Source organism: Strix aluco, chromosome 1 (genome assembly GCF_031877795.1).
Source record: "Strix aluco isolate bStrAlu1 chromosome 1, bStrAlu1.hap1, whole genome shotgun sequence".
Lineage (NCBI taxonomy): Eukaryota > Metazoa > Chordata > Aves > Strigiformes > Strigidae > Strix > Strix aluco.
Genome location: NC_133931.1, coordinates 125,661,008 through 125,682,626, shown reverse-complemented (window position 1 = coordinate 125,682,626; position 21,619 = coordinate 125,661,008). Strand labels below are relative to the sequence as shown.

The following is a 21,619-nucleotide window of genomic DNA, read 5'->3' as shown; positions in this document are numbered from 1 at the left end:
GTTTGTTTTTGTTAAGAGGAGATGGCATTTATGTCTCTTGTTAAATCTGTTTGACGCAAACTGCCTAAATCTCCTTAGGAAGAAACAATCACTGTGAGGCATGATGGGATGGGTGGGCAGGAGACTCCTCTCATACGCAGAGCAGTGTCAGGACAAACGCGTGCCTTGTGTCGCCTCTGCTTGTCGGAGGCGGTTTGCTGAATGAGAGGGCTGAGGAGCAGCAATCAAACCCTCCCTTTGTGCTCCCTGTGCACAGCCTTCACTGGTGAGTTGGATGGGCTGTGCAAGGGAGTAAGTTCTGGGTCTAAATGATGACTTAAAAAGCAACTGCACTTGAATTTGTTCTGATAATAACTTAAGGAGTAAGTTGTAAAAATAACAAATGTAATGGAGAGTTAATTTTTCTGTTCTCTATGGGAATTTCCCTTGATGGATCAATAATCCCAGCAGGTGTTTTTTTTTGTTTCTGAATGGAATTGCTGCATTCTGTTTCCTTTAAGCAAGCTGGCCATGCAAAGAAGGGGAAAAATTGAAATTACATTACTTAACAGCAAGTATACCTCACTGTCCCAGTTTAAAGAAATAATTAAACCTGGTGGGTTTGCAGCCATGACGTGACCTTTTTCATGGCTGCCCTGGGCTTGTCAGTAGCAAACTAATACCTGGGTCTTCCCATTCTCTTGTGCATTTTTTCTCATCCAAACCGATGTGCAAGCGTGTCAGTTCAGAAATGCGTGACCAAGGAGAGAGGAGGGCTCTGAACACTCCATCAAAAGGGATCTGTCACGAAATGTCCTGTAAAGCAGCTTTAAACCAAAAATACTAGAGATGTAGCAGCTTCCAAACGACCTGACTTTTCCAAGTACCTGAATGATTTATGTTCTCCACTGCAAATTAGTTCATTTTCATTAGGGCTGATCTAACAGATTTACTACAGAAAAAACTTTGCAAGTAAGTGATCTTTCTTTAGCTCTACTGGACTTCATAAGAAAAAAAGGATTAAGATTTTTTTTTTTTTTTTTTTAAGGAAACTATATTCCCTGACAGATCTCAGGTGAGATTTCATGTATTTAAAACAAAAAGACTGTTGCTGTTTGGTTAACTTCTGATTTTCTGGGTGTTTTGAGAAAGTAGGATTTGGATCAGGGATTTCCTTGGAGGGTTTTGTTTATTTGTTTTTTGAGGAGTGCAAATATAGGAAAAGAACAGAAAAAAGTTGAAGTAAAATTGGTTAAAGGACTGTTGGAGGGAAAATCATATTTATTAGGAAAAAAATTCAAAATATGGTGAGAGCAGCAAGTGATATAGAGGGAGAAGAGAATGATGATGTATATGAGTGAGTGATGGAAGATGGAAGCAGAGGGAAGACAGAGAAAAAAATTAATCCAGAGTTGAAGGTGAGCTTTTAAGTCAACTTGACTAACAGCAATGATTGAAAAAAAGGCAGTTGTCATATAAAACAGAAGTAATTTGAATAAATGAATTGTTAAAAATTAATCTGATTTATAGATATTCCTCTAAGGTGATATGGTTGAGATCTTAATGTTTTGAGATGTCCCAAAAGGAAATTTGGGATTCAAATAATCAGGTAATCAGATACAACTGAATACTGGTTTGGTATCTGTTCACTGTTGTCAGGCAACATAAAACTGTGCAAACTGTTGTTTTTCTGTGTTGCCAGTAACACTTGCATGGTACAGTGAAAGCCACATAGCCTGGTGAAGAGGGCTTCATCTCTGACTACTCTGTGCTAGCAATGAAAAAAAAAGTGATAATTCAAAATTCAGTCTACAAGATGTTTTCCATTTCTAATACTTTAAGGAAGAGTTCATTAAAGTATTAGACATGAATTCTATGTTTCTTTACCATCCAGGAGATGGAAAAGGGATGTCCCTCTCCCTCTCTCAGCCTCAACTGTGGGGCAGGCAGAGGATTTGGGTGGGCAGGACAGCACTGAGCATGCCGAAGCCATGCATCAGATTCAGAATAGTTTCTGTAGTAAAATAACGCTTTTAGAAAATCCTTGTGTTTTGCTCCATTCTCTTTTCTTCCTTAATCCCTTTCCCTTCTTTTATTTCTGTTACACAAGCAGCCTCATTGCTTTTATAATTCACATTCTTTCTGTTCTACAATGTATTCACCTCTCTCATCCTGAGCTAATCCCAAAATATCTGTTATGTACCAGAAATAGCAAATGGGAGTTTTGTGTTCTGTTTTGGTTTGGTTTTGTGATGTTGTTTGGGGTTTTTTTGTTTGTTTTGGTTTGTTTTTTTTGGGGTTTTTTTGTTGTTTTTTTTTTTTTTTTTCTAGAAGCTTGTTTCCAGCAATCTCTTGTCTAAATATTGCTCAGCAATCCTGTGGCATTCTCCAGATCTGGGACACAAAATCATTCTCTTAATTCCCATCTCTGATTGCTTTCTGCTTCTGACCAGTCTCTGGACTGAAGCACACAGATTTAGTATTTTTGATTTGCTGTGACACTGAAATCTTTTATCAGCCAAGAATAAAAAACAAAAAACCCTACCCAAACCTGTTCTCTGCAGTTGCTGTACAGGAGGAAGCACAGTCTTAGGGAACCATAAAGTTCAAAATTCTCTCCAGGTGATCCAAAGCGAACATGTATTTTAAGTTGTATTATGTTATACTGATCTGAGTATTTGCTGTGTCTAAAAGGTAATAGAATTTGGTGTGGAAAGGTCATGAGAAGGGAAAGTGGTTGGCACGGGTCAGTATCACTGAAAATGTGTCTTTTAAAGAGATTTATAGAAGTAACCCCAGTTGCAGGGAGATAAATATGTATTTTTCTTAATGGATGCAATCAGCAATCCTAAGTCCACATGTAAAATGCCTGGAAGTGTGGCGGATGTGTACATAACGTAGGCCTTAAACAAACATCAACTGCGTTAAACTAACCAGGCATTTAAATGACAGTGCTGCATCCAACACAGTTTTGTTTTTTAAGCTTCCTTGTACACGCTTTATGAAAGCTTTATGGAAATGATTAACTGAGTTAATGTGAAAATGGAAGAAGATTCATAACAGAAATAAGCCAGTATTAGTGGTGCTTAAAGTTGATGGAAATCTCAAAGCCTGTAAGAGCCATGTGAGATGCTCCACGCTGCATGGGCAGCCAATGGCCTGGCCCTGCCTGCTGGGGAGCAACTGGCTGTCTGTCCCACCAGGCAGGGACATAGGGAAGTCTCTGGAAAGACAGTACAGAGGTTTAGCAGCACAGTGTCTGTCTGGCTTGATGCTGTATGGTGCCAGACTGAAAGAAAACTCCGGATGAGCAGGTGAGGATATAAATGGAAATACTTGAATTGGCTTAGAAACAATGGTGAAACAATCGCCTGAGTACACTTTAAAGTACATTTGTGTCCATAAATGGGACCTGGCTTTGCCTGTAGGAGTGCTGTCTAGCACTAAGGCTGTTTCTGTACTTGGGAACTGAGGAGGATCAGAGGTTTCCTGGCACAGGAGCATTACTCTGTAGAGTTTTCAGAGTGGTCCCTGGTGTGTGTTTGGCCAGGACTAACTTGCAGTCTTTCAGACAGCTCTTTGGCATTGCTTGTGAGACAGCACAGGACAGGTAGTATTGCTGCAGGGTGGTTTGGATTCAGCCATCCGCTTTTGAAGGGGAAGAGAGTTAGTTTAATACTATGGACTTGGGCAACTCCAAGCCACTTGGCTTCAGTTCAGAATGGTCTAAGCATGTTTGATGCATTAGTCTCCAGTAAGAAGAGCCAGGAATATTGTCCCATGCTATTAGTCACCGATTTGTCTTCTGGGGCCCTGCAGTGATTGCTCCTGCTAACTTCAGGAGCCAAATAAAACAGGAGGAAAAGTCCTGATCTTCCTCCAACCCTTGGAACTACCTCCATGTTTATTGAAAAAGCATTTCTGGTTTTGCCCTTGTATGAAAGATGGGCATTTGCATGACAAAGATTACTTTTTAGCAATCATTTGTAAATCATGTTGTGGTTGATAATTCACAGAGCAGTAGCTGTTTTGCAGACTAATTTTCTATTTTTACTGTACAGCTGATCTGAAATGCAGTCAGTGGTATTGCACTCTCTGTTAAAACATATTAAGACTCTTTTGGTTAAATTGTTCTTCATATTCTTCTGCTTTTGAAAAATAGTACCTTCACAAATATATTGTGTGTTGAAAATGAAACTTTTCAAGCAAAATACTCACACTGGCTATACAGCAAAGTTAAATAGGAAGCACAGTGCCTACTGTAACTTCTGGTTATGGGCAAAATCAGGTTTAAAAGCAGGATATATCATGTCCTTGGCTCTTGGAGAATATTAAGGAGGTAATCATGAGAAAGAAATGGGCTGAATTATATTAGGGAGGAAAATAAAATAACACTATCAGCTGAAATCTCTATTTGCAGATATAATGTAACCTTCTGGGCAGTTCCTGCTGTTATGGGCTGTCCCTCTGCCTCCTAGTTCATGGTCAAAAGCACTGTTTAATGCTCTAGGGAAAACTCCTTCCCATAACCTGGTACTTGACAGTACTAACATCTGTACAGACCTATGTAGTTTAATGGAAATGTACAGCAGTTCTTTCAACGTATATTTTTTCCTCCAGTATACAGTCATCTAAAGGGACTGCTTGCACCCCACATTTGGGTGTGATGTTTCTGGAGAACTTGTCCTTTAACACAGCACAAGGTTGCTTTTTATTTTACCAAAGGGAAAGTTAAGTCCTTGATCGCAAAAACAGAACCAGAATTAAAAAAAAAAAACAAAAAACAAAAAAACAAACATAAAAGCAAAGAAAAGGAAACTTTAAGTATATTTAACACCGCACTCCTTCCCTGGAAGATTTTGCAGAGGCATCTCTCACCTATGAAGCTTTAAGGGCAGCTTAGTACCATGATGCTTCCTGGGAGTTATATTTCATATCAGCCTTTATGCTAGCTTTGGAAAATGAAGAACTCAGTGTGTATCTCCTTTTCCTCTCTCTTTCTTTCCCTGATCTGTTAATTTAGCACTTGACATAAAACATGCTGCGCCAAGTTAGACCAAAGATTTATCTAGCTGTTTCCAATAGTAGCCAGTAGCAGAAATAAGGAGAAATATAAGCACAAAGCAAGTGTGAAGTGATACCCTTCCACAAAACAGTTTATTTTCCACAAAATGTGGCACAAGAACTGTGACAGTGGTACTATATGTAAGGTTTTTTTAATGTGTATTCACTGGCTCTTAATGGATTTGTATTCCAAGAATGTGTCCACTTTTTACTGCAATTCTTTTATTTGTTGCATATATTATTTACTCAACAGAAGTATGGTTTCTGAATTTATGCTAGTATTGTTGGGATGGCTCAGGTTCCTTCTTGAGGACTGATCTTTGAGATCAAAATGCTACAAGTGGGATACCTGATACAAGAGGGTTTATCTGCATTTGAATTCTGTTGTAACCATTAATTGGCACTTTCCTTCCACTTTAAAAAAAGCTTTCTTTTTTTTTTTTTGTAATTTTGTGAGTGCATGACAAATATTATGTGTCTTGCAAACATGTGTGGCTTTGCAAGTGGATCTCTTGCCATTGTCAGCTACTTGGAGGTGAGGTGCTGTAGTGAGAGCAGGAGGCTTTCTCTTACTACACCAAATTTTGGTGCCACAGGCACCAAAATATCATGTACTCCCATGGCCTTCAGAACTAGTGTCCCCTTCTGCCCATATTCTGCCTGCCTTAGCTCTCATCTGTGAAGTGGGGAGAAAAAGCCCCCTTCATCTTACTGTGTTTCTTATTCTGAAGATAAATTATTTTTGAAGCTATAGAAAATGCTAGTGAAGAGCTGCTCAGAAAATTCAAAGGACAAGTTAATAATGCAGGCTTCAGAGCGATACAGGAGGCCTGGGGCCCAAACGCTCAGGAGAACAAAGAGGAGAAAAATGTATATATGGGAGCAGCTCAGTAAACATTCATCTATCTGTGTGCTGAAAAATGTAGGTCTCTGGAAATCAGAATGTGATTATGTAGGTGAGGACAAGGGAATTCAATTAAAGTTGACCGAATGCTTAATTGCTTTATTTTGCAGTCTTGCTAATCTTCTTTCAAAGTAGGTTCTGTGTGTAATATATTGTAGTTTAACCTTGGTATGACTATGTTTTTTGTTATTCTTTCCCTGCTTATAATAAAAAAAATCATTACGGTGTTTGATGTATTAAAAAGAGTAAATTGGTATTTTTTTGCTGTGTTATATTGTTTTCTTGAGCATATTTACATATTTTAATTGGCAAGTAATTGCTTTCCTAATCCAGATAAGTAGTGTTGAACTGTGAACTGCAAAATCCAGTGCCTTTTAGATTGATGGGTGAAGACTCTACTGTCGTTTGCAAAGGATCACTGAAAATTCTGCATTGCTGGCCTAATAAACTATAACTTCTATCAGTACAGAAACATAATCTCAGATATTTGTAGGCAGTAGAATTCTGTGATGAATGGTTCTCCAACAGAGAATGTAAAATACAATAGATGAGTGTGAATAATCCACTCTTACTGGATTGATAGAAGTTGGGAAAATAATTTAAAAATAACTTATTGCTTTTAATGAACTGTTGTACTGACCTATTTTTGATATAATCTTAGAGGCTGTAATCTGAAGACCATTCTCTGATTCCCTGTAAACCAGTGCACATTACTGGATAGTAGTTCTGGCTCATCTATTTATTTCAGCAAGACTTTTTCTGTAGTAGTAATGCTGAATTCTTCACAAGGATTTAGCGATAATCACGTTAATAATTTAATGTTTGTGCAGTTACAACAGAGGATATCCTTGCATGGTGTTTTTATTTTTGGTAGAAAAAAAATGATTTAACAAGAAATTGTAATTGCTCTTCACTGGGGGAAAATTATGCTTAAGAAGAAAGTAGATTGTAACAGTTATCATGTATCTTATTACATATAGCCTAATGGGCTATTGTATGGAGAGTTTTCACTAATTCATAGCAGTGCCTTCTGAACATCTGCACATAAACAAATACACATTCACTTACATATTGACAATTGTTTCATGTGGATACTGCAGTATTAAATTGCTTTGCAGTCTCCTGAGTAAGACCACAGGTTAGTATATGTAATACTTTGTATTCTTTGTATAAAAATAATGTAGAAGAGTACTGACCCTTGACCTTCTCCCTTCCAGTATTTCCAGCTGTGGCAGTAATGGTCTGCTGTGGTTTTTATCCCCTGTGCAGAGATGGACATGAATTTCCAAAGCACAATGCATTAAGGGTGTATGTCATACAAAATTGCATTATTTATTTCATTCCTTTCTGGGAGAATATGTCTTAGCTTGTATGTTCAATTGTCAGAATTGCATATCAGTTCTGTTTTTCCAAAATACAGATGTCTGTTAAATAGAAATGAATTTATACATGCAGAAATTGTGTCTGTTGGAACTTGCATAGTAGAAATGGGCCCCAGATGTTACAGTTATGTAAGGGCCTAATCTAAAGCCAACCAAAGAGAGCCTTGTGTGTTTCAGATCACACCAATAAGAACATTTTCAGGAGAATTAACATTGAAAGAGATTGCAGTAAGCTAGCATCATCTGTAGCTATTGTAAGTATAAAATCAAAATGTATGGCTGGAGGGGTGTGCCTTATTCACTGTGGCTGGAGCTAAATTTTTACTTTGAAGGGGAAAAATGTGACATGAATTCTCTTTAATAAAAAAAAAGGCTTCCTTTAAATGTTAAGCACAACTATATGTACCTTTAAGCTGTAATTTTTTGTTTACTTCGGTTAACTGTTTGTGTGTGGGTGGTTAATTATTAATGTTTTGAGTGTGAGATACTTGTTTTGAAGTAGATGTCTTTTCTGCTTTTAAACTGATACAGCATTACATTGCATAGCTATTGCTGTGCATCACAAAATTAAAATTAAATTCACAAAGGGAGTTAGGACCTTGGTGAGTTATCTCGTAATACTTTACAGTGAGGTTTGGGTGGTAGAGGCTTCCTTTCCCCTGCTTTTGTTCCCTTTGTCTATTTCATCTTACTGACCTGACAACAAATAAAATGTGAAAAAGAAAAAAAACCCAAACAAATAGTTTCCTACTGGGCTAGGTATGTCACTCATCCTGGAAGGGTCTGACAAGTGCTGGGACCAGCAGAGGAAGGAAAGGCACTGCTGAAGGTACCAGAGAGGGGGGCAGGAGTTGAGAAGACCAAAAGCTCTGCTCTCGGCAGTGCTGTTGACTTATTTAAATTGTTAGTTTAGCTGCTTTATGTGACCTTTATGTTTTATATGCTGCACTCAGATTCCTGTAAAGTGCCTAACACATCTTTCAGTGCCATCAGGAAACTTAAATTTTCATCTAATGCTGAAGTTCCTTCTCTGCAGAAATTAAAAACAATCTCTAGGTGCTCTGTGAATCCTGCTTTCCTAACCAACATCTAACCTTGAAGTATTGCTGCACACTGATCCTGCTTTAAGGATCTTACAGTAAGTCAGTGTCATGTAAAAGTGGGAGTGTATTTAGACTGGTGGAATTCCACATTTTCCATGAAATTGATTTTTGGCAAAGCAGCGTGTACTTGAAGTCAGAAAGATCAGCATCCATGAAGATGCAAGAGTTTGCCCTCAGATGGAACTGTTGCTCTCAGGAGCAACAGTTTGCAAGACAAATTCCTCAAGCTGGCTGGTCAGAAATGAGGAATATGAAGGTGCAGTTCTTAGTAAGCCAAGCACTCTTATTGTGCATTTTAACTGTAAAAAATAGCTGTGAACCTTTTTCTCCCACTAGATATCTAACCAAGTCAGCTTGCCCTTATTAAAAAAAAAAAAAAAAAAAAAAAAAATCTTCCCTGTGTGTTATAACCAGTAACCCTGCTGGTTTGAGTACTCACTTGTTTGAAACCTTCAAACCTATTTTGCAGTATTTAGGTGTTACAGAATTTTCTCCTTTATTCTGTGACAAATGTTTCATCTTGAGCCCTCTCCCACTTATAGAAAATAGTTGACTTTTTAATGGCCACAGAGAGAAAAAGAAGAGATTGACTTTATGTCTGGTAGTGAAGAAACTTTTCCTTGGAGGTAGGAGACACTGTTGGTGTCCTTTACTCAAACTGGGCTGAGGCTACTCAGGAAGCGGTTGGCCATCCTACAGGTCAGCTCCCACTGTGATGAGTGAGCGGCTGGGTTATTGTCTTTTGCTACAAGAAAGAACCAGTCACTCAGCATCTCAGCTGGGACTCTGCTACATGAGTGGCCTTATTCAGTTAATGTGCAAAACACCAAGCGGACTGGCCCTTTGGTAAAGGTCTGAGAGGGAATGATGAACCTGAGAAAACTTAATGAACTTTGACATGAGCTGGGGAACTGAGTGGTCTCCTGCCAACTGGATTTGGGTGGTTTACCATGTTTTCTGTGGAAAGGCTGTTGCACCAAATTAGGAAATCTGAGCTTGGGTCTGTTTCCTACTGAATTGTTGACTCTGTGAGCTTTGACTAATTTATCATCTGTCTTCTCGACAAAAAATTTGTAGATGTCAACATTCATATATATCAACTTTGAGTAGGCATGTACAGTGTCCTACTCTCTTCTGTTAAATAAATGAGGCACTTTAGTACCTTGATGTCTTTTGGGAAGACTATGGATCTTCGAAAAGGGGAAAGGAAACTCTTCTAAAGTTGTCTTTTACCAAGTGAGAAGAGCTGATAACATATCTAACTTCTACAAATGGCAAAGGGATAAATTCTCACCTTCAAACAGGGAAAGGTAACAGCTTGGACCATACTTAACTCAGCCTGAGGTCTTTGTGTGGGATACTTGGATACCTAAAGAACTGGCTGAGGAATCTCAGAAACATGAAGTTGTCTTTTGAGAAATTGTGTAAGACTGATGACGTACCTGATAGCTGAATAAAAGCAAATGTGATATCTCGGATAACTGAAGAAAAACAAATGCATAATCTCCTTTTAAAATGGAAAGGAAAGGAGAAACAGAAGAATTCTCCTGTATGTATATATATATTAGATTTAGATACGTGGATTTGCAAGTTGCCATGCATTACCTGTTCATGCATTCATTCATCAGCAAAGGCCAGATAACAAAATCCATAATGAGGCCGTATTACAATAAATTGCCTTAATTTGTTTGCCATATGCTAAGCATGCCCACATGTCCACATATGGATCAGCTGATGCGCAATAACTTGGTGATGAGAAAAATTACTCATATGTCTAAGCTTTTATTATTTCTGAGTTATTGACTGTTGTGATCTCTAACAACTCATTTTTTATCTGGTTTGTCAAGAACTTTTTTAGACAGACATCCATTTTCAACTTGGGATGGAGAGAGGCGAGCAGATACCTTGCTTTGTTAAACAAAAAGACAAAACCATAAAAGCCTTAAACATTCACAAACAAGCTTCTATTAGTATGTTACTGAGTATTTAGTCAATCAGTGCTTCTGTTTTCTCATGTGCTTAATGGCATTTGTAGTCCAAATATAGTAAAATTTCATACGGTTGTGTTTAAAATTAATGGAGACTTCTGATGAAAACACTGTATAAATACAGAGTACTATGATTTAATGTTAAAGCTACTTCTTCATTAGCACTATACAGGATTAAAGAATGAATGAAAATAGTAATTACTGGATGAATTCTGTTCCTGTTCCCTTGGCAAAGACCATATATTTTTCTGTAAGTGGCTGAAGGTCACTCACTTTTGTTCTAAGGCACCTTAATTTTTCAGGATACACACAGCACACAGCTTTTAACAGACCTGGTACTTCTTAGGTGGAGATTCACCCTGTTGGGCAAAAAAGGGCAGAAATCATTTAGCATTTACTATAGACTAGTTCCATGAGTGTCTGCTGCTCAGAAGTTTAAAAAAAAAAAAAAAAAAAAGTTTCTATTCTATGGCTAGAAGATTTAGGGAGCCTTTGAAACTTTTTGATCGGTACCAGGGAATTTCTCTATTGCTATTTCTGCAGTTTAAATCAACTTATTACTGTGTTTTCTAGTACAAAGTTCTTTTGTTTCAATATTGTGACGCCAAAATTTGTCATGATGACAGCCTGGTCTTGCAAGCTTAGTTACAGTATTCTGTAAAATCTGCTGAAGGGCAGAAAATAAGCCTCTGGAATCAGAGCTGCCCTGTCCTAATTGCGATATTCCAGCTGGGACTGTGACTGTGTATTCTTGAGAGTAGTTCTGATTTGCCCCAAGCTGTTTGTGTCCCACAGCATGTGTTAAACTTTTTAAGTATGATAATTTTGCCAAAAAGCTAGCTCAGTAATTGTACTGTAAAACCCCCCAACTTTATTAATACAGTATTGCATCAGAAATTGCTGTACTTCTCACAGCCTTCTAAAACTGTATTCGCTGAAGTTTACTGTTTGCTTCCTCTGCACAGTAGTTGTTTCAACATTTCCAGTTTAATAATGCATCCCAGAAGTGCCTTAAGGAAGTCAAATTATACAAGAAGTTGTCAATGTTCTGTGTATTTTTCTTTGCTGAATCTATTTCAGGTAAATAGAAATTTCTATTTAATGAGAAACAAATATTCAGCTATTATAAAAAACTTATGCAAGGTTTCTACTTATTTAATTCTATTTTGGCATCTGAACTGAACCTAACATGAATACTGGTTTCTGAAAGAGTGGTAAAATTTTAACAATCCTGCATTCCTAGACTCCCCTTGCAGAAAAAAACCAAAACAACCACCTGATCATGTCTCAACCAAAAGTTACTTCTAGTTTAAATGAGTTAGAATTATTAACAGTATGGTATGCAGCTAATACAAATAAGAAGTCACATTTTAAGTGATAGGGAGAAGAAGATAACTTTATATTGACCTTGGTACACCTTAAAAGTGACTATGTGAAAATATGTGTAGAAACCAGTTAACATAAATGGAAGCCAGTCTGAAATTTTTATAAAAAAAAAAAATTGTTTTGATTCTTATTGTGAGATGTGTAGGTGAGGTGTGCCCTTCCCTCTCCAACTACCATCGACTTTACAGAGTCTACTTACAAAGTTAGTGTTAACAGTTTGGCCTTTGGAAAGAGACAATGTTTTCAGCTCTCATGGACCAGAGTTTTGACTTTATGGGGCTTTGCTTGTCTAGCATGCCTATTAAAGACCAGTCTCGAGGCATAAGCAGAGAAGATTGCCTAGCTCACTGAGCAGCTAGAGCCAAAAAAAGTGCTTGTGCTTCTTGCTACTCTCAGAAGTCACTGCCTCAACATTTGTTATCTCAGTGGTAGCAGGAGCAGAAAGATGCTTCTCCGCAGCTCTTTCTGTGTTCGTACTATTCCCTGCTTGTTACTGCCTGCTCCTTACTCCTCTTTACTACACCTCCAGAAGCCTCTGACCAATACAGATGTGTATCCTTCATTCTTATTATTTATATTTAACCTGTACTCTTATTTTAAGCCAGTTGACCCTAATCTTGCAAACTCTTAAACTCATTAGAGCCAATAATATTATGCATGTGAGTTTCCCTGATGATTTCAGTGGACTGACTAATGCATGGAAGTACTGCCATGCTGATGGGTCTAATGAGGGGTTTTTTAGGATGGTAATTTTTATAAGGAACCATGATTAGGGTTCATCTGAATGTATCTTCTGCCATAATATATCTTCAACCTTAATTATGGTCGAGCATAATTTTCCTTTTGCAGGGGAGATTTCCAACTTGAAATACCAGTGCCTAATATCTCTGTCCAGGAGGAGGGAAAAAAAAAAAAAAAAAAGAAAAAAAATCCACATCCCTAAACATCAAGAAGTCTGATTATGCAGTGTTCATGTTCAGATACTTCTCCATGATTTGTTTCTGAGTGTGTAGCCAGTTGTTGTATGTTAACAGGAGGCCATGCATGCTGCAAGTCATGTGTATGAGATTAATAAAATGTTATGCTACTCCAGCAAGTGTGCAGGCTTCATTCCTAAAGAGGCTGACGTCATCAGGAGCACGGAGCCCTCCCACTCCTCCTTGGTAATTGATGGTGACGGGTTCTCTGCTGAGCTGTAACCTAACATAGGGACTGAATCAGATCAACAGCTGAGAGAAATCGCCAGTGAACAGTATCGCTCCATATAGACAAAAGCTGGACACTTTAAACCGGGCCATAGACGGACAAGAAACTCAAAGAATGGTTAATGCAGGCTGATTCGCTGAAGTTTTCGCTGGTGCACTGCTTTGTGTCAGAGATTTTGCTCCTGTAAGAAGCGTTGCTGCTGCTGCTGAAAGGGCTGGCCCGCTTGGTACAAGGCTGACATGCTTGACAGACGCCTGATGTCTCCTCAAACTAAGCACATTACTCCTGGGGTAAGCATATGTTGAAGGAGTGCAGGCCAGATGCTCGGAAGACCTTTAATTTTACAATGCAATGTACAGGCTGGCTTGCAGGTTAACTTAATTACAGTTAAACTGTTTCATTTTGCTCTCGTCTAGCCAAGCTCAAATGTTGTTGAAAAATGTGCCAGCCTCTTTGTGGAAGTCCAAATTATACTTTTGAGCCTCCTTTTTTTTTTTTTTTTTTGAAAACATACTAACTTGCTGTCACGTTGAAAAGCTGCAAAGGAAGAGTTGAGGGGAACAGAAAGCACTCGCAGGTGGCTGTTGCTGAGAGTTCTTCTGTCTTATAACTCTATTAAAATAGTTAAAACGAAGTAGCTTGCTGTTTGTTCCATGTTTTTGGGGGTTGTGCTGAATTGTTTTCTCCTCAATACGAGAGCAATAGGACTCTCTGCTGGCAGTAGTTTGAAGTACATTCTCTTTACAGATACAAATGTTACACTCTGTATTATTTTTGTTTGGGTTAGTTTGTAACATGCTCATGAGTTTTGGTTTGGCAGGATTTGACCAGCTACGTGTATCCTAGGGCCAGGGACTTACAGTAGCAGATATCCTACTACAGCAGTGCTTGTGAAATAAAATATAAATAGATGACAAATATTGACTGTGCTTTGTTTTCTTTTTGACACTGTAGAAAACAAAGTATGGAGATTAAAAATAAAAGTAATATAGGCATAAACTTAAGCCAAATTTTAGGCGTAAACTTGCTGCTTTCTATAAACTTTATGAGAAATTGAATATGGCTGCGGTGAAAGAAGTGTACCATAGGCATGACTGTAGTTTTCCAGAGTTATTCTGAGAAAACCCAGGAACAGTGTCTTGTGTAACGGCTGCTCCACAGCTTTCTTCTAGAAGGAAAATAGATTTGAATGAGTTCTATTCTTGAATTATTTAGGGATCTCCACACAGGAAGCTGAGTAGTTATTGCTAACATCCATTCTATACTCCTCTTACGGACAACTTTTCTTTACTCAAATTAGAACATGCTTGTATGTTTTGGGGGGAAATAATGAAACAATGGGTCTTACAGGAAGTGTGCCATGAAGTAGGAAGGTATACAAGTACCATATGCAACTCCACTGGACTTGTTTTCAGCATGGATGTTCAGAAGAGCAGAAATCAGCTACTAGTAAAATCGCAGAATCATTTATGTTGGAAAAGACCATTAAGATTATCGAGTCCAACTGTAGCTGTAGCTGCCTTTAGCCTTTTCTTAGGTAGTTAATATAGTTAAAAGCTTAAGTCCTTAAGTTTTAATATATATCTTTTCCAGGCAGTTCTTAAGAGATCTGATGAATTAATGTGTTTTGGGGTTCTCTGACAATCCCAATACAATTATAAATGGGGAAAAGTTGGAGAATAACTTTTTTGGTGGGAAAAGGGTGTAAAATGAAAAAAAAAAAAATCAGTTGGAAAATACTGTTTTCCTGAAGAGAAGCTACTTGATGTTAGAACTTAGCACAAATAATGTCCATGTTTCCATGCTACATTTTCATCTTTCTGTCTACTGGTTATCAAATAATGTCATCAAAGGGAAGGTAAGTTTGATTTATGTGGGCTATAGAGTAAAACAAAATTGTTTTCTCATATCACACATGAAGAAGTCCAAGCTCTATTTGGCATAGTGATAGAGGTCCTGGTGGACAGAGGAAATTGTTACTGTTTGACAGGGTAAGGGGATCACAGGGAACAGTCCTGTGGATGTACAGCCCTTGTGAGCTGAGAGACAGCACAAATTAGGATAGGGGAAGTGGAACACAGATGGAAAGGAATAAAATTTGGCTGAAGGGATTCAGCTGTGTATATTACATGGATTTCTGATTGGTCAACCCTTCTTTTAAAGTGGTGGTTGATGACCGTTCTTTTCATGCTTCCTCAGTTTCTATCCTAGTTTCTAGATGTGTCATGAGGGGAAGAAGACCATTTAGCTTTGGTAAGGTGAATTTTGGCTGTAGTCACTTCTTTTTCAGAAGCATTTTACAGGAAACTGTGCTTGCAGATTAGCTTGTCTTGAGCAGTACTAGTCCTGAAACATTATTTAATTGGAAAAGGAATTGTTTAAATGGCTGAGAGGAAAGTAGTGGGAAGATAGGGAAGATTAAAAGAGAGATGTGGGTGGTCATTTATGATGAAGTAAATTGACTATTGATGATAGTCTCTTAATGACAGATGTTGCATCAAAAGTGGATACAAACCGCATAATTGAACAGAAATTCAGATAACCATTTTCTGAAGTGCCAAAATTCAGGATGTCCCTTGTAAGAAGTCAACCCCTGAAGTATTCAACTCAATTAAAATGTTACAGTACAATTAAATAAAATAATACTCATTGCATAACCATTGACATGTTTTCACCACCAACACAGTCCTTGTGACATAGAAATTCTTCGATATGGAAACTTTGGTAGCTGCCAGAAAGTGTAAGCACATCAGGCACAGTAGTTCCTTATGGTCTCCTGAGGCTGTCATTTTTGTCCTTACCTCACCCACTATGCAGAGGGATGACATCCTGCCTTTTGCCAATTTACCCATGATTTCCATGTTATGTTTTTAGCATCAGTGGAATATATAATTGCTGCTGCTATTTTTTATTCAATTTTCAAATTGCAGTGAATGAGCTTAGGAATTCATAAACTTGAAAGGGCTAATTTTGCTATTTGCTTCCTAGGATGGATAGTGTGGAAGTGCAGCATAACAAGGGTGTAAAAGGAGGGGAGGTAAAGTGCCTTGAAACTTTGAAACTTCCATTGCATTCAGATATCATTTTGTAGGCTATTAAACCACTGTGCTGGTTGCTTTTTTTTTTTTTTTTTGCTATAAGCCAAGATACAGAAGACCTTGTAATTTTGAAAATAGGTTTTCTAATTGCGTATGCACTTATGACTTCTTGCAGTTTTTTAATTACTGATCTCTAAAGTCCTTTGTTGTAAGTACAGTATTTCTTTACAAATTTTTATGCGCCACTGGTGCTGCCTGTACACTGCATGAAAGCCTGTGGTTTATATCATACTTGCAACTGCTTAATGACAGCAACCAATGTTCTGTGAAAAAGACAGTTTGAAAATTCTCCATACTGTCTGAAAGACTAAATGTTTACATTGCTGCTCATGCCATCATCTTATATTTAAACAAGCTGCTGAATATTAAAGTGTATGGACAGTCTTTGTATAACAGCTCTGATTTTTTAGGTTGATTTCCTAAGACGAGATTTATGCAATCCCACTTTCCATCTGTTAGTTGTGCTTCTCAGTAACTTCAATCCAATGGCCAATTTAAATCAGTCTTGCAGAGGTCTCAGAAGTACTGAGAGCTTATAACAGACCTTCTTGGAGGGTGGATGGAGCTGTTAAAGCCATTTGCTCGACTTGCCAGAATGTGAGAGTCAAGGCACTCTCTGGGCTCCTCTGGCATCCGAAAGGTAGCATCCATCCAGCCGATGAGCACAAGTTTAACTCCAGAGTAGCTGAAACAAATTCTACCTCTTGTTCAACCAGCAACACACGGAAAGGGAAGGGAAGTTTGGGGAGGGGAGGGGAACCAAGGGTACAGAGCATGTGGTGTGTAGGGAAAACGAGAGAGAGCTGAAGGTATTGTGGAGGTGTGTGTGGGAAACCAGGCTTCATTACTTCTGCTGTTCACAAAACAACTTGTTTTTCTTCACCTTGTCATTAATGATACATTGCATTTTTCAGTATTTTAGTGGATATAAAGTACTGTTTTTTTCTGAATGTTTTGAGGCTGCTGAAAGGATGCTGACAGATTGACAATCTAGAATATTCATCCCTTAAAAATTATTAGCTTGTTAGTTAATAGTATTGGTAGAATATTAGTATCAGAAAAAAAAATACCGTTTTAAAGCTCTGCTAGAAATTCTAGGTATAAAAGCTAAATTTCACTTTGAGTAGGCTCATGCTGATCAAAGCATCTCAGTAGAAAGACTGGCTCACAGTTGCAGTAGTTGTAATGTAACTTAGTGTCTTCTCAGTTTGACGAAGTCCTCAATCAAGTATGTATTATCATTTCTGTGCAATTCAGCACAGTCTTCTAAGTGCACAGTTCAGCAGCTCAGTTCATCAGCGTAATTTCCTTGAAAATCTGTGTGACCCAGACATGCTTGGATTTTATTTTTTTCCCTGTTATTAAGAGCCTTATGATTAGGGAGTTGGACTAGATGACCTTTAAAGGTCCCTTCCAACCCAAATTATTCTATGATTTTGCTTATTTGTTTAAGCACTATGCAGTGACTGGTTTTTATTTGAATGTTTCTTTTTATGTCACATTCACATATATGGTATCATCATATAATAATAAAATATGCATATCTTTCTTGCCTTTTAATAATGTAACTATGAAACAAGTATTTTCAAATCATGGTATTATTTGAAAGAGTAATCTCTTCAGTATTTGCTTTCTAGAAACTAGTAAATTAATATATAAAAGGCATTAGAAAAAATAATGTTTGAACTTTTTTAATACTGCTTTTCAGCAGTATTTCCAGTTCATCTCGGAAACAGGGTCACTTTGGTATGTAAGAAACAGGTTAATGATTAATTATATAATAGTTTCAATAGCTTATGCTACGGTGGAATGCTGGAAAAGTAATTTTTAAACTAAGCGTTTTGATAACTTCCTGCCAATTCAAAGTAAATCAGTGAGTTCCCAGAACATCATGATATTTTCTGGCTGAATATTTTATGTCAAGAAAATGTGATCAGCTTCTATGACTGTTCCTTCACATGGATCTCCCAGCTTCATTAGAATTTGTATAGACTTAAACAAAGCAACTAACATTGTAATGGCAGGAGTCTGACATTTTAGGAGGAGTTTAAGATGTCTGAACTAAACTGCTTGAGAGAATAATTTCCTTCCTAAATTTTAAAAGCAACTTTCTGCATTGATGCTGGTTTAGTGTAAATCCATATTCCGTTCATGTCATGCACAACACGATATACAACTTAGGTTCGGTTTTATGAATTTAGGGGAGGAGAAATTCTTGTACCTTGAAATTCAAAACACTGTCTTTTTATAGGTCACTACGTTATTAAGATCAACAATTATGGATTTGATCAGAATTCTTATACTATTGACCTTTTTCATCGTGGTAAATAATTGTCTAGTAAATTTTTTGTACTTAGGAGGAGTTAGTGACTTCAGAAATCCTTACCCAACTCACCTTAGTATCATGGATTTGAACCTAAAAAAGGTAGTGAGAGATGGCTGCTGAATCAAACAAACAGGTTCACCTTTAAAACTCTAACCGGAATGTGGAAAATGCAGGAGTGCCTTTCTTGGGATATCAGAGCCCTGCAGTCTCAGAGAGAGAAGGCAAGATATAGAAATGCAGTTTGAGGTATGCTTTTTGGTTTGATGCCTGAGCTTTCAGTATTGTCAGCCCTGGGGAACCAGCCTGTCCAGAGCATTCTTTTTATGACCACTGATTGTAAATCGTAGCAAGAGGGAGGGGAAAAAATGTACCAAACAGAAAAATGTAATTGAAAAATCGCATTTTTACACCAATCTAGGAGAATATAACTGGGAAAAAAAAATGTATCATTTCAGTGTAGGAGAGGGAAGGCCTTTCCACCCTGCCCTAAGTATTCATGTTCTTATTCAATGACAAGATTCTGTTAATTGGGTGGACGAGGAAGACTGACTAAAAGTATCTTACCTTCATGCTGCATCTCATCAGGGCAGTTCTGAAAATGTCGTTGTAACATGTTGCGTTAGTTGTCTGTAAGGAACAATTTACTGTATGTATTTCATCCATTACATGGCCAACTACTGACTCCACTTAACTAGCATACTGGTTCTTCTGACTGTGTTTTCACCGCAACGCACTGAGAGTTATTACCCAGGGTTACACATCTGGCTCCCTGCTCATTAAACTGAAGTACGTTTCTGCAGTGCCAGGGTGACATCCATCCTCATAGGTGAGAGAGGCCAGTACAACAGGACATGTGATGCCTAAATTCCACTTAAGTCCTATTCTAAGCTCTGAAGTGGGTCTCAAGTGATACATAGTCCTTTTTGCAGATACAAGTTTTCCAGCTTTCACATCTCACCAGAACTCATTTCACTGGAGCTTGTTGAATTTACAAGCCAGTCTTCGCCAGAAATTGGACATAATTAATAAAGTTTTTAGGATTGCCAAAAATGTGAACATCAGAAATACCAGAGGTTTCAAACATAGTAAAAATGAGAAGAAATGGGAACTGAGATTTGAAGAAGTGATGAGGGAGGCCAGAGAAACCACAACATTTGGTGAGAATCAATAACTTAAATTGATGGAATTGTGGAATAGTGGCTCGTGCCAAAAATGCATAAACAAAGGCAAAATGTGCCAAAATACCTCCTGTGGTCTGCTGTTGTGGCTCTGCTGATCAGATGGACTTTTGTTTCTGAAATGAGAACAGAAATTGTTCAAGTTTTACAAGCACTTTTATAAATCCAATTTTGAAATATGGTTGGAGTTGGTACATGAATTATTGCCTCATTTTAAAGATCAAAACAGTTGTAAAGGACCAAGGGCTTGGACCTCTCCTCTGCAAAGTATCAGTTGATAAGCCAATGTCCCAAGTAGGGGAATTGCACAGTATAGTAACCAGAGGACAACCTGTAACTCGAGCACGATTTTCAGGACACAGATGTGGCCAGACGTGGTTAATATCCCTGGCAATTCATGGTAGCTCCTGTACGCAGCTACAAGTCTCAGTCACCGGCCCTGGGAGATCAACATCTGGTGATCATCGAGCTGCTCATGACACTTGAAACATTTCAGTTCACCCAGAAGCAGACGTGCTGAGTGTGAGAGTTAAAAGGCTTTCACTGAGATTAAATCCCAGTGTTTATGTAATGTAGCATTCAGTGTAGCATCGTGTAGTGGTGACATTACAGAGTTAAATTAGTAACTTTTCAGTGGAAAGCTGTATTTTTAAGGATCTATAACCATCACAGTCTGTTTTTCCAGAGTTGTGTAAGTTTTATATATTTTACTTCAAGATCTTAGTGTTATCTGTGAAAATTGGTTCTATTATTGACATTCTTGTGCTCAAAAGAATATGCATTTCCCTTCTTGCCATTAAGAAATATAGTAAAACGAACATTATCTCTGTTTTAATCTTCAGGGTATTATTTTTTTAAAATGTGGTTGTTAAAGACAATGTTTTTCCAACCACCTAAACCTCTGAAAAAGTTGACAGCTGTTTCAGAAGTGTTTGGCTGCACATTTGGTTGCAGACGACTTGTGTGAGCATCCTAGGCCAGCAACAGCGTACTGAGCTCTTGACTTGTTCTTTCTGTCTGTATCTCCATTCTCCATGCTTCACTGCTGCAAAGCTACAAGAAGACAGTGTTCCCATGACTCTGGATTACATTTAAAAAATAAAAATAATAAATCTTGCCCATGCATGGGAACAATCACCTGTGGGCAGATCTTCCAACTTTATAGCATTTACACCACCTGTCCAATATCCAGGTGATACAGAGGATCCATAGCACGACAGGTGTTTGTATTATGTATTCATAATACAAACAGTTTCAAACTTTTGCTCTGTTCCTGACACTTTTTGTGAGTTAAATGTCTTAACATCTGACTGCAGAAGAATGGCAGCTTGTTATTTCTGCAACGCTGTAAGAGCATACTCATGTTATCTTTCAGTGCAGGAGGAGATAGCATGTGCCCCTAATGTATGTATGTTTGCAAGTTGAGAAGTTTAGTCTGCTGTTAATGTTATCACTGCTGTATCCTGAAATAGAAAACTGCAGGCAGATTGGATTGTGTTAGAGAATGGTAACCATAATAACCAATAACAATCTGCAAATGATAAGCAGCTTAAGTGTTTAAAAATAAAATTTAAATAGCATTCCAATAGTTCCGTGGGCATGCTTTCAGATTTTATTTTATTATTCATTCATTTTAAGCTTGTTTTTGAGATTTAAAATGTGACATTAATCTTAAGGAAGTGTTTTGTTATTGCATCTTGAATGAGTTGATATCGGTTTATTATATAGCTAAATTAAATCTCATAGAATAAAATGTTACTTATCAACCCTCTTTCAGATGTACACCATCTGTAAAGGAGAATTACAAATATCCTACATGATGTATGGAATTTTATGAAAGGAGATGGGCTTTGATTTCATGGCTAGATGTAAAACCAGTACATTCAGAAAAGAAATACAAAGTCTGCTGGAGATGAGTGCAGAGCATCTTGATGGTTTGAAATCTGCACCATGTTCTGGGATGCTGCCCAACACTTCTGCTGATATGAAAATTAAAATAAACAAA

At 37.7% G+C, this 21,619-nt stretch overlaps 1 protein-coding gene and 1 long non-coding RNA gene across 6 annotated transcripts in view; one reads left to right on the top strand and one right to left on the bottom strand.

The window, feature by feature from the left end:
- Positions 1-19,724, bottom strand: part of LOC141927314 (uncharacterized) — a 63,104-nt gene extending 43,380 nt beyond the window's left edge. For both annotated transcript variants that reach the window (XR_012624359.1, XR_012624363.1), the window contains exon 1: positions 19,001-19,724. This is a non-coding gene — a long non-coding RNA (uncharacterized LOC141927314). The remainder of the gene's footprint in view (positions 1-19,000) is intronic.
- Positions 1-21,619, top strand: part of CACNB2 (calcium voltage-gated channel auxiliary subunit beta 2) — a 257,991-nt gene that overhangs the window by 119,407 nt on the left and 116,965 nt on the right. Inside the window, exon 1 of one of the 4 annotated variants that reach the window (XM_074834421.1) lies at positions 13,223-13,302. The exons of the other annotated variants lie outside the window; for them this stretch is intronic. Within the exon in view, the coding sequence (XP_074690522.1) occupies positions 13,252-13,302 (51 nt within the window). The 5' untranslated portion in view covers positions 13,223-13,251. Of the gene's footprint in view, positions 1-13,222; positions 13,303-21,619 lie in introns of those variants that run through there. 4 annotated transcript variants of the gene reach the window in all.